The sequence below is a fragment of the Oncorhynchus gorbuscha genome, linkage group LG24, assembly GCF_021184085.1.
Source record: "Oncorhynchus gorbuscha isolate QuinsamMale2020 ecotype Even-year linkage group LG24, OgorEven_v1.0, whole genome shotgun sequence".
Lineage (NCBI taxonomy): Eukaryota > Metazoa > Chordata > Actinopteri > Salmoniformes > Salmonidae > Oncorhynchus > Oncorhynchus gorbuscha.
Genome location: NC_060196.1, coordinates 25,700,011 through 25,713,147, shown reverse-complemented (window position 1 = coordinate 25,713,147; position 13,137 = coordinate 25,700,011). Strand labels below are relative to the sequence as shown.

At 43.3% G+C, this 13,137-nt stretch overlaps 1 protein-coding gene across 1 annotated transcript; it reads left to right on the top strand.

Moving 5' to 3' along the window:
* The first annotated feature begins 2,169 nt into the window (after window positions 1-2,169).
* LOC124013193 (trypsin-3-like) lies at window positions 2,170-5,688 on the top strand. Its single transcript, XM_046327421.1, has 6 exons — window positions 2,170-2,244; window positions 2,407-2,569; window positions 2,958-3,119; window positions 3,748-3,839; window positions 4,262-4,398; window positions 4,807-5,688. Exons 1-6 carry the CDS (start codon window positions 2,205-2,207, stop codon window positions 4,954-4,956), a joined length of 744 nt encoding a protein of 247 aa, XP_046183377.1. The 5' UTR covers window positions 2,170-2,204; the 3' UTR covers window positions 4,957-5,688.
* The last annotated feature ends 7,449 nt before the right edge of the window (window positions 5,689-13,137 follow it).

The window sequence follows — 13,137 nt, the reverse complement described above, 5'->3', positions numbered from 1 at the left end:
GTGTATCAAATACTTGTTCTCCCCACTGTATGAGATGAGTAATAACAGGAACAATGGTACAGGAGAGGGCTGAGAACGCACCCTTGTGGGTGTGTAAACATTATATATAGTGGCATTGTTTAAAGTGACCAGTGATACATTTAATACATAATACACTTTTGAATGATTAAAGTGGCTAGAGATCTGAGTCAATATGTTGGCAGCAGCCACTCAATGTTAGTGATGGCTATTTAACAGTCTGATGGCCTTGAGATAGAAGCTGTTTTTCAGTCTCTCGGTCCCCGCTTTGATGCACCTGTATTGACCTGGCCTTCTGGATGATAGCGGGGTGAACAGGCAGTGGCTCAGGTGGTTGTTGTCCTTGATGATCTTTTCGACCTTCCTGTGACATCTGGTGGTGTAGGTGTCCTGGAATGCAGGTAGTTTGCCCCCGTTAATGCGTTGTGCAGACCTCACTACCCTCTGGAGAGCCTTACGGTTGTGGTCGGAGCAGTTGCCATACCAGGCGGTGATACGGCGGTAAAAGTTGGTGAGTGTTTTTTGGTGACAAGACAAATTTCTTCAGCCTCCTGAGGTTGAAGAGGCGCTACTGCGCCTTCTTCACGATGCTGTCTGTGTGGATGGACCATTTCAGTTTGTCCGTGATGTGTACGCCGAGGAACTTAAAACTTCCAACCTTCTCCACTACTGTCCCATCGATGTGGATAGGGGGCTGCTCCCTCTGCTGTTTCCTGAAGTCCACGATCATCTCCTTTGTTTTGTTGACGTTGAGTGTGAGGTTATTTTCCTGACACCACACTCCGAGGGCCCTCACCTTCTCCCTGTAGGCCGTCTCGTTGTTGTTGGTAATCAAGCCTACCACTGTAGTGTCATCTGCAAACTTGATGATTGAGTTGGAGTCGTGCATGGCCACGCAGGCATGGGTGAACAGGGAGTACAGGAGAGGGCTGAGAACGCACCCTTGTGGGGCCCCTTTGTTGAGGATCAGCGGGGTGGAGATGTTGTTTCCTACCCTCACCACCTGGGGACGTGCCGTCAGAAAGTCCAGGACCCAGTTGCACAGGGCGGGGTTGAGACCCAGGGTCTCGAGCTTAATGCCGAGTTTGGAGGGTACTATGGTGTTAAATGTTGAGCTGTAGTCAATGAGCAGCATTCTTAAATAGGTATTCCTCTTGTCTAGATGGGTTAGGGCAGTGTGATTGCGTCGTCTGTGGACCTATTGGTGCTGTAAGCAAATTGAAGTGGGTCTAGGGTGTCAGGTAGGGTGGAGGTGATATGATCCTTGACTAGTCTCTCAAAGCACTTCATGATGACAGAAGTGAGTGCTTTGGGGCAATAGTCGTTTAGCTCAGTTACCTTAGCTTTCTTGGGAACAGGAACGATGGTGGCCCTTTTGAAGCATGTGGGAACATCACACTGAGATAGGGATTGATTGAATATGTCTGTAAACACACCAGCCAGCTGGTCTGCGCATGCTCTGAAGACAAGGCTAGTTGGAGGCCTGTAGTTTATTCTTATGTTTGGAATGTCATACAGTAGATACCATGATGTGACTCAGAGGAATAAGTGTGAATCTGAATTATCCTATGTTATTGAACATCTTTTTTACAAACTACTGCACAGGCTCATGTTTCAAGGACTGTTAAACTCTTAGGACATGCTATGTAATTTGTGTCCCACCAAGGCTACTCAGAAGTACATTTAAACAAACACAACTAATATGATAAGGGCAGAACTGATGAGGTTATCTGAGTTGACATAATATTCCTTGCTGACCCTGGCTAGAACAGGAAAGGAGCACCCAGAACAGTATTTATAAATAAATAAAAATAATGTGCTGATATATACAGTATTCCTATACGTTGCAGGTTATCATGTATTATGTGAGAGTATGACTTCTTGAGTCACTGAACACACACAATTACTTCAGGTGTCTAGGTAAATGTCAAATTACCTGAGTCTATAGTTTATCATTATGTTTGGAATGTCATACAGTAGATAACATGACGTGGCCCCTAGTTGGAGGCCTATTGGTTCCATACTACACCCATATTGAATTGGGTAATGGCTCCATGTGTTCTGGAGCCATATGCCCTATTCCCAGGAAGAACTGGTTTTAACAGTACCTTGAAAAAGTGGAGATAGTGTGGAGTGGTACAGTATATATAGCCTTGGTTGTGGGAGCGCCATACGTACAAACAAACATGAAAGCCCTGATTCTTCTGGCTTTACTCGGAGCAGTATGTAAGAAAAAAAACACTCTACAGGAATGTGGACCGATGTGTCTATTAACTAAACTGTTTTAAAAATCTTCTTTGTTAACAGATCCATCAGCTTATGGCTCTTATTATCTACTCTTCTGGATGTAAGTATGATCGGGCTTAACTCCACACCTGATTGTTTCAGTTGCTGCCCCGGTGGAGGAGAGGGATGAGAAGGTTGTCGGAGGGTATGAGTGCCCTGCCCACTCCGTGCCCTACCAAGTGTCTCTGAACGCTGGCTACCACTTCTGCGGTGGCTCCCTGATCTCCAGCCAGTGGGTGGTGTCTGCTGCCCACTGCCACAAGTCGTAAGCACTGACAGGGCTTTATTAAACTGATGTAGGCCTATTTGATGTCAGCCCATGGTGTTTTAGCCTTTAATTGGGCCCACTTGTTATAGGCTATAACAAGTGGGACACAGTCTTTCTTGGTAAGATAATCATATGGTCAGGAAAGAGTCCGGTATAATAGGCGATGTTGGTCAGGTAGTAGTCTAAATGTATTGTTTACTACAGAACCACATTTCAATATATGCCATTTCACAGTCGCTTTTTTCCAGAGCGACTTACAAGTAGCGCGTGCATACATTTTCCTATGGCTGGCCTACCGCGGGACTTCACACAATCTTAGATGTGTACTTTACTTTTCGTTCACTCCAAAATGATGGATTTCCTAAAACCCTCTCCTGATCCTCAGTCGTATCCAGGTGCGTCTGGGTGAGCACAACATCGAGCAGAACGAGGTCACTGAGCAGTGGATCGACTCCGCCAAGCTAATCAAGCACCCCAACTACGACAGTTACACCCTGGACAACGACATCATGCTGATCAAGCTGAGCAAGCCTGCCACCCTCAACAGGTGATTAATGAGCAGTGTTGTGGAGTAGTGAACTACATTTAGTTCAACTAGTAATTCTGTGGTCGTTGAACTAAATGAAATATTGTTTGTGTTTTCAGTAGTTAATGACTGTTTTGCCATGTAGTGGTGTAGCTAACTACTGGAACTACACTACTCTTCTTTCTAAAATAACATATTTGTGAAGTAGGCAAGAATTGACATACTTTCTTTTTTGGTATCAGACTTGTCTAATTCTCACTTGTGTACCTAATTTTCACTTTTTTGTTTAATAGGCTACATTACACATTTTGACTGGCAATTTGTAGTCTATAACATTTCATATTTAGATATGATAATTATTCACAGAGTAGTTTGATGTAGTGCACTACTTTTTCTAAGTAACTAGTTCAGTAAAGTGTATTTCTCTTAAGGTTAGCTTTAATGTATCTTAACTTGTGTGAAGTAATTGGTAGCTTGGTAAACTATATTTTCAGAGTAGCTTCTTTAAGTCTTGAAGATCCTTTTTTTGTCCTTTTATCAATAAATATGTATTTAGTTAGGCCTATGCCATTTGTATGCTTGTGGATTTCAATTTGTACCGACTGCTGCTATATAGGTGGAATCTAACATTTGAACATGAAATTTACAGCTACGTCCAGACTGTGGCCCTGCCCACCCGCTGCCCCCAGGCCGACGAGAACTGCCTGGTGTCCGGCTGGGGCAACACCATCCCCAATGGAAGTAAGTGAGAGGCTGGAAGCTAAACGTAGAAGTTGCACCTGACCGTAGGCTTAGGATGCGACTAGCCAACCCACAATCTTAAACGTAAAACTATTAGGAGAATACAAAATAATCCTGTATTAGTGGTTATGGGCCCTTTCTACAGTTCCATAACTATGCCATGATAAAGAGGACACACACTACAGGGGAAATCAGAGGGGATTGGGATTTGAAGTTAATAAGTGCCTTCTTTGATTAAAGCAAATTTACTTGAAGGGTATGCTTTTTTTGTGTACATGATGCATAACATTTCAAACGCAAACGGTTCAGGGCTGACTTGAATGCACACAACACAGCACCTCTCGTGAAGAATACTGTATGTTGAATGAGAGGCTGTGTAAGTGTGGCATAGCATATTCATTGATTTATTTCTGCTTTGCCAGACAGCTTTCCTACTAAACTACAGTGCCTGAGGCAACCCATCATTGATCACAGAATCTGCAAGAATGCTTACCCCCATCTGTTCACAGAGAACATGGTATGCTCTGGATTCATGCACGGAGGAGCCAGCAGCTGTCAGGTTAGTCGGCCTAAACCACTGAGAAAAAGGGGGTGGAGATACCGATATAGGACTGTTTGACTATACTATCAGGTTCAGCCACAGACTTTTCCTGCTTTCATTCTTCATCCCCTCTACCACTTGTATTGATAGTATTCTCTAACCCTCTACCCAACACTCTCCTTTAGATTGTCTTACAGTTAGTCTCCTGAGAATATTCACTTTAATTCTGACCTTTTTATCCTCTCCCTCTCCCTCTCTCTGCCTCTCTCTCTCTCTGTGTGTGTGTGTGTGTGTGTGTGTGTGTGTGTGTGTGTGTGTGTGTGTGTGTGTGTGTGTGTGTGTGTGTGTGTGTGTGTGTGTGTGTGTGTGTGTGTGTGTGTGTGTGTGTGTGTGTGTGTGTGTGTGTGTGTGTGTGTGTGCACGCAGGGGGATTCCGGTGGACCCCTGGTGTGTAATGGTCAGCTGCAGGGTGTGGTGTCCTGGGGTTACGAGTGTGCCCAGGAGGGACACCCCAGTGTCTATGCCCGCGTTTGCCGATACAACAACTGGATCAGCGATATCATGAGCAGCAACTAAACACAAATACACAGTGTTGCACACACACACACACACACATGTACTGTAATGCTCACACACTCATTCAAGGTCACACTAACTATGCCAATCAGAAACATTCACTCTACCTCTGAGTCAACAGACAGTGTATCAGTTAATACGTTGGGGTACTGTGCAGCACTCTCACACCCTGTCAGTAATATACCGTTTGGAACATACACACTATATCCCGTGCAGACTACAGCCTACCCCCAGAGAAGTTTAGCTATATCTATGAAATGAACTACAATAAATCCTATCAGTGTGTTTTATCTTCTTCAAAATGATTCAAACTGTTCTTCATAACACAGATAGGTACAACACATTGTGATGGGAACAGCATGTGAGCCACACATTTGTTGGGGGGGGTGTTGTTGATAATATTGGGCTCCTCCTTTCAGGAATACATGTGGACATTTTCAAAGAACATGTTCTAAGAGACCTCTCATCTCTCAATGAGCTGTAGCCTGCAGTATGTTACCCCCCAAATGGCACCCTATTTCATATTTAGTGCACTACTTTTGACCAGGGCCAACAGGACTCAATATGTCAAAGTAGTGCACTATATAGGGAATAGGATGCCATTTGAGACGCATTCCAAGCCTGTCACAAGGGATATCAACTATTGTCTTTTTCAGGTTGTTAATTAAGAAGAGGTTGTAAGGGGAAAATGTGCATTACTTTAAGGTTTATATAAATGATAGGTGTGTACAATCCTGTTACTCTGGATGTGTAAGTTGCTGTTTTCACATAACTCTGTACCTAATTCACCACGGCTCTGCACATCTCGTGTTCATACCCCCGTTCTCTATACTCTGAAACCTGCATGTTCAGAACGAGGTGTCTCTGTTCTGAATAAAGTCTCTCCTTGTCCTCTATTCTAAGAACAAACAGTTGTTAGGACTTGCAGAAGAACACAGAGGACTCCGAATATCTGTTGGTTCGGCACATTGATATAGTTGTGGTGGATGAAGGAAATGTAACAAGGTTGGGCTATATAAGGCAAGCCTCAACTCAGAATCATTGGGCTCTCAACGAATCACCTATGGGTGGGGTGTTGACCAGCTACATTATTGCAATAATTAATCAATGGTTGTTTGAAGAAGTGACAAAGTCTCTCTCACTTGATTAGGATTTTTCACGACAAGGTTCACTCGCAGTTCAAATGGAGGTCAAAGTGCAGGGAAAACATGACAGGAAGGTGTGATTCTCTTCTATCATACTTCTTGTGAACTTCACTCACTGCTTGCTGTTTGCAGAAGGAAGCTGTAAATAGAGAGACATAAGTCGATCAGTATGGTACACCCTTCTAACCTCCATCTTAACTCCTCCATATTTACTGGATTGGTTCAATAGTGCAGAAGAGAACCTCCCCAGAAAGAGAGAAACGCCGCTCAGACACGTTAGGTTATGACCCACCTGACCCACCTGACCAGCAATTCTATCTAGCTCTCTTTGGCCCTGAGGAATGAGTCTTTGGCCCCTGCAAGAAAGAACAAATAACAAACATGATTAACATCAACCAGTTGCGTTAAAGTGTCACTAAGAGGTGATTCATGAGCCTATTCAACATGCAATTCAATCAAAGGTAGCCCTATGCCGGGCTGCTGAGTTCCAATGACAGGCCTTATAAGGTTATCATACACTGCTCAACAGAATAAAGGGAACACTAAAATAACACATCCTAGATCTGAATGAACGAAATATTCTTAATAAATACTTGTTTCTTTACATAGTTGAATGTGCCGACAACATAAAATCACACAAAAATTATCAATGGAAGTCAAATGTATCAACCCATGGATTTGGAGTCACACTCAAAATTAAAGTGGAAAACCACACTACAGCCTGTTCCAACTTTGATGTAATGTCCTTAAAAACAAGTCAAAATGAGGCTCAGTAGTGTGTGTGGCCTCCACGTGCCTGTATGACCTCCCTACGACGCCTGGGCATGCTCCTGATGGGGTGGCGGATGGTCTCCTGAGGGATCTTTTTAATTAAATTTTATTTTTTTACCATTATTTAACTAGGCAAGTCAGTTAAGAACAAATTTGTATTTTCAATGACGGCCTAGGAACAGTGGGTTAACTGCCTGTTCAGGGGCAGAACGACAGATTTGTACCTTGTCAGCTCGGGGGTCCTCCCAGACCTGGACTAAAGCATCTGCCAACTCCTGGACAGTCTGTGGTGCAACGTGGCGTTGGTGGATGGAGCGAGACATGATGTCCCAGATGTGCTCAATTGGATTCAGGTCTGGGGAACGGGTGGGCCAGTCCATAGCATCAATGCCTTCCTCTTGCAGGAACTGCTGACACACTCTAGCCACATGAGGTCCAGCATTGTCTTGCATTAGTAGGAACCCAGGGCCAACCGCACCAGCATATGGTCTCTGTTACAGATACAAGTATCCTGTGTGTGTGTTTCTTTTCTCTCCTTCTCCCCTCACAGGTGAAAATCATCACTCCCCAATCAGTCACCAATCATCAATCAGAAGACTCACCTCCTCCTGTTTCCTACCCAATCACAGTTCCTTTCCCTTGGTTTAAAAACCCTGTCAGTAGTTTGCTCTAGAGCTCAATCTCTCTGTAAATGCTGTTTCACTCTCGCTTTGTGTCTTAACCTCTCTTTTGTTTGAGCACCTCCATAGCACTTTGTCATCACCTGTGAGTATTGTTTTTGGTTATGGTGTTTGTTTGTTTGCTGGTGGGAAAAGGGGGAACCAAGACAAGTCACCCCCCCCCATTACCGTGTGTTTATTAATAAACCCAGAGTTTGATGGTAGATTTCAGTTGTCGTGGTTATTTCGTTCTCACTTTTACTTTTTCACTATTATAATTTGCATGAGTTATGTTACGGGTCTCGTTACCATCTCCCCTAGACTGTCGGGCCAAAAGGGATTCGTAACAGTCTCTCAAGGGGTCTGAGAATCTCATCTCGGTACCTAATGGCAATCAGGCTACCTCTGACGAGCACATGGAGGGCTGTGCCCCCCAAAGAAATGCCACCTCACACCATGACTGACCCACCGCCAAACCGGTCATGCTGGAGGATGCAGGCAGCAGAACGTTCTCCACGGCATCTCTAGACTCTGTCACGTCTGTCACATGTGCTCAGTGTGAACCTGCTTTCATCTGTGAAGAGCACAGGGAGCCAGAGGCAAATTTGCCAATCTTGGTGTTCTCTGGCAAATGCCAAACGTCCTGCACGGTGTTGGGCTGTAAGCTCAACCCCCACCTGTGGATGTCGGGCCCTCATACCACGCTCATGGAGTCTGTTTCTGACCGTTTGAGCAGATACATGCACATTTGTGGCCTGCTGGAGGTCATTTTGCAGGGCTCTGGCAGTGCTCGTCCTGCTCCTCCTTGCACAAAGGCGGAGGTAGCGGTCCTGCTGCTGGGTTGTTGCCCTCCTACGGCCTCCTCCACGTCTCCTCATGTACTGGCCCGTCTCCTGGAAGCGCCTCCATGCACTGGACACTACGCTGACAGACACAGCAAACCTTCTTGCCACAGCTCGCATTGATGTTCCATCCTGGATGAGCCTCACTACCTGAGCCACTTGTGTGGGTTGTAGACTCAGTCTCATGCTACCACTAGAGTGAAAGCACCACCAGCATTTAAAAGTGACCAAAACATCAGCCAGGAAGCATAGGAACTGAGAAGTGGTCTGTGGTCACCACCTGCAGAACCACTCCTTTATTGGAGGTGTCTTGCTAATTGCCTATAATATCCACCTGTTGTCTATTCCATTTGCACAACAGCATGTGAAATGTATTGTCAATCAGTGTTGCTTCCTAAGTGGACAGTTTGATTTCACAGAAGTGTGATTGACTTGGAGTTACATTGTGTTTAAGTGTTCCCTTTATTTTTTTGAGCAGTGTAGTTGGAGGTGGAGAGTTGTCAGTAACTTTTGCTGTATCACAGCAAGAAAGAGAACATGGGTAAGTTTGACATGTAAATACATCCCAGGATTTATGACCACAGAAAGGTGATAATTGCAAGATTTAGACCGTATGTGAGAGGAATATGCGTTATTGTGCTCATAGGTTGAGGTAAATGGGTGAATGACAGTCCCCACGTGGTAGAAAAGATTAGGAGAGATAATGTTTGTAGCTTCTAACATATACACTGAGTATATCAAACATTTGCCCTCAGAACAGCATTAATTCGTCGGGGCATGGACTCTGCAAGCTGTTGAAAGCTTTCCACAAGGATGCTGGCCCATGTTAACTCCAATGCTTCCCACAGTTGTGTCAAGTTGGCGGGATGTCCTTTGGGTGGCGGACCATTGTTAATGCACACGGGAAACTGTTGAGTGTGAAAAACCCAGCAGTGTGTCAATTCTTGACACAAGCAAATGCGCCTGACACAAACAAATTATTTCAACGCTTAAAAATCCCTCTAACTTTTATCCTCCCCTCCATCTACTCGGAATGAAGTGGATTTAACAAGTGACATCAATAAGGGAAGTGAAGGGAAAGGCGATACCTAGTCAGTTGCGCAATTTAATGCGTCAGGAATCAGAGCCGGATTACCGAATGGGTTCCAAGAAAAGGTACAAATAAAATATACAAGCAACTGATAAAATGCCTATTCAGCACCTCCGAATCACTCATTACTGTCATGCACAGGTCAGAAGTCTGCAACAGCTCAATACATTATTTAGATATTTTTTGGAAGTAGATACCGGCCCGGAACAGAGGTAAATGAAAATAGTTGCTCAGCAAAACTTATATTTTGTGAGTAACAAACGTATTTTGACATTATAACACTTAGAGTTGACTAATGGGAGTTTGAATCAGAGCTTCCTGGTCGTTAGAGAGGGGACATGTCATACACATAGTAGACATACAGTGTCTAATGCATAGATACTGGGGCAACCTATTCCACCTCGGGAGACTGAAAAGATTTGGCATGGGTCATCAGATCCTCAAAACGTTCTACAGCTGCACCATCGAGAGCATCCTGACTGGTTGCATCACTACCTTTTTATGGCAACTGCTCGGCCTCTGACCGCAAGGCACTACAGAGGGTAGTGCGAACGGCCCAGTACATGACTGGGGCCAAGCTTCCTGCCATATGCACACATGACTGTAAGTCGCTTTGGATAAAAGCGTCTGCTAAATGGCATTTATTATTATTATTATCCAGGACCTCTATACCATGTGGTGTCAGAGGAAGGCCCTAAAAATCGTCAAAGACTCCAGCCACCCTAGTCATAGACTGTTCTCTCTGCTACCGTACGACAAGCGGTACCGGAGCGCCAAGTCTAGGTTCAAGAGGCTTCTAAACAGCTTCTACCCCCCAAGCCGTAAGACTCCTGATACTCCTTCCATTTCAATATTATCGCTTGCACAGTGCTCCTTGGGATGTTTAAAGCTTGGGAAATCTTTTTGTATCCAAATCCGGCTTTAAACCTCTTCACAACAGTTTCTCGGACCTGCCTGGTGTGTTCCTTGTTCTTCATGATGCTCTCTGCGCTTTTAATGGACCTCTGAGACTATCACAGTGCAGGTGCATTGATACGGAGACTTGATTACACACAGGTGGATTGTATTTATCATCAATAGTCATTTAGGTCAACATTGGATCATTCAGAGATCCTCACTGAACTTCTGGAGAGAGTTTGCTGCACTGAAAGTAAAGGGGCTGAATAATTTTGCACGCCCAATTTTTCAGTTTTTGATTTGTTAAAAAAGTTTGAAATATCCAATAAATGTCGTTCCACTTCATGATTGTGTCCCACTTGTTGTTGATTCTTCACAAAAACAGTTTTATATCTTTATGTTTGAAGCCTGAAATGTGGCAAAAGGTCGCAAAGTTCAAGGGGGCCGAATACTTTCGCAAGGCACTGTACTTTAATAACTCTACCTACAACTAACAGGTGCCCCCGCACATTCACTCTGTATCGGTACCCCCCGGTGTATAGTCTTGCTATTGTTATTTTACTGTTGCTCTTTAATTACTTGTTACTTTTATCTCTTATTCTTATCCATATATTTTTTAAACTGCATTGTTGGTTAGGGGCTCGTAAGTAAGCATTTCACTGTAAGGTCTACACCAGTTGTATTAGGTGCATGTGACTAATACAATTGTATTTTATTTGATTCCCTACTATGCATTGCGTGCCGACCGTTAATAAAGATTGTGACAGTGAGCAAGCTAACAACGATGGTGTCAGATATATATATATAAGCATTAATTACTTTTTCAAGCCACTTCTCCATGTAATGCTACCCATAACCTATGCACCCCTGCACCTGCAAAGAATAGATTTGGATATACTGTATCTCTGTGCACTTCCCTGCAAAATAAAGTATATGACCCAAGACGTGTTGCTTACCAAACAGGCCTAAGTGGGCCTGAATATTAATGCTAGACTTCCTTCAGCAGAGAGACTCTACCTTTGCTTCATCCAATGATTGTATCTTACAACTTACTGAACTGGTATTATCCCAGAACTACTTTGTCTTTGAGTCAGACCTTTTCCTTCCAATTCGGGGAGTAGCCATGGGCTCCCCTTTTCCCCCCTGTATGTGGAACCATTTGAAGAAGCATTCCTTTTTAAAACAGAGACACACTCCTTACTTTCTAAAATAATTTCATGGAAGAGATACATAGATGATGTCTTTGTGCTCTGGGAAGGAAGTCAGCAGGAACTAAATGAATTCCAAACTCTGCTAAAGGAGAGCTCTGAACACCTCAAATACACCATGCAGACTGATGAGCGAAAAATAAACTACCTGGATTTATGGATCATCAAAGAGAATTATGCATTACACACAGACTTGTACACAAAGCCCACAGACCGCAATACCTTGCTATGTGCGGATAGTATGCACCCCCTTCCCCTCGAGAATTGTCTATCATATAGCCAGTTGTGCAGGGTTCAACAAATCTGTGGCCACCAGAAAGATTTTGACAGCAATGCTAAAAAAATGACAGATAAATTCAAAGGATAAAACTCTGGAAGCTGCAATGATGAAAATATCTCAAAAACCATGAGAGGAATTACTAAAAACTCAACTTAAGAAGAAAAACAACGCAACTGTCTTTTGTACTAAGTACACCAAGTGTTCAGAGAAAATGAAGGCATTCCTGAAAAAGCACTGGCATATTCTGCAATCGGATGAAAAAATTGTGCATCTCTTCAAGGAACCCCCACTGGTGGTCTATAAGCGTGGTCGCAATATTGGAGATAGTTAGATGAGATCTGACATGCCCCCTGAGCCCACGCAGACACTCTTGACACCTATCCCAAATGGGAACTACAAATATGGCTCATGCGCACAGTGCAATAGCACTATAAAAACATCCTTCAGACACCCACATACAGGTGGAAAAATCCCTGTTAGGGGTATCATCTCATGCAAGACCAAGGGAGTAATCTATCTCATTACCTGTTCATGTGGAAAAGCCAACGTAGGACAAACGAAAAGACAATTAAAACAACGCAGAGCTGAACACCGCAGCTCAATCAGGTGTAAGAACATTGACTATCCAATAGCAGCTCACTTTGTTGAAGCTAACCATCCCATCTCCTCCCTCAAATACACAGGCATTGAGCATGTTGCTCTACCAAGGGGAGGAGGTAACATTGAGATTCTACTACTACGAAGGGAGGCTTACTGGATATCCTCTCTAAAACATTGACCCCTAGTGGTCTGAATATTGACTTTGATCTCAGGCCCTTCTTATGACCACATTTTCCTTTATGAACAAGTCTTATAAATTGAACATTTATTTTTACAGCTTATTAGCTATTACCTAATACGTTCCCCCTGTTGATGATGCTCATGATATATTAAGGTTGAACCAATATTACATGTAACAAAAATGAAATACGAAATTATGTGAAATTGAATGAAACAATATTGTATAATAATAATAATAATATGCCATTTAGCAGACGCTTTTATCCAAAGCGACTTACAGTCATGTGTGCATACATGTTGACGCTAATATAATGTACAATATTCCGTTATGTTTCTATATGATAACAATAGCATAATATATTTAATATGCCATATAATATTTTTAAACAGTTTCACAAATTTTTATTCACTTAATCATTATGACCCACCCCTCACTACTGTCATTGTTTACACTAATTGCACTGTTTGTCTACATAACATGGGTCAAGTATTCATGACATTACCCTGAG

Bases quoted from the DNA above. Each gene is read 5' to 3' on its own strand.
- LOC124013193 (XM_046327421.1), top strand. From the start codon at position 2,205: ATGAAAGCCCTGATTCTTCTGGCTTTACTCGGAGCAGTAT. The intron at 2,570-2,957 runs GTAAGCACTGAC...CCTGATCCTCAG, and splicing joins GCTGCCCACTGCCACAAGTC to TCGTATCCAGGTGCGTCTGG. The intron at 3,840-4,261 runs GTAAGTGAGAGG...CTGCTTTGCCAG, and splicing joins CAACACCATCCCCAATGGAA to ACAGCTTTCCTACTAAACTA.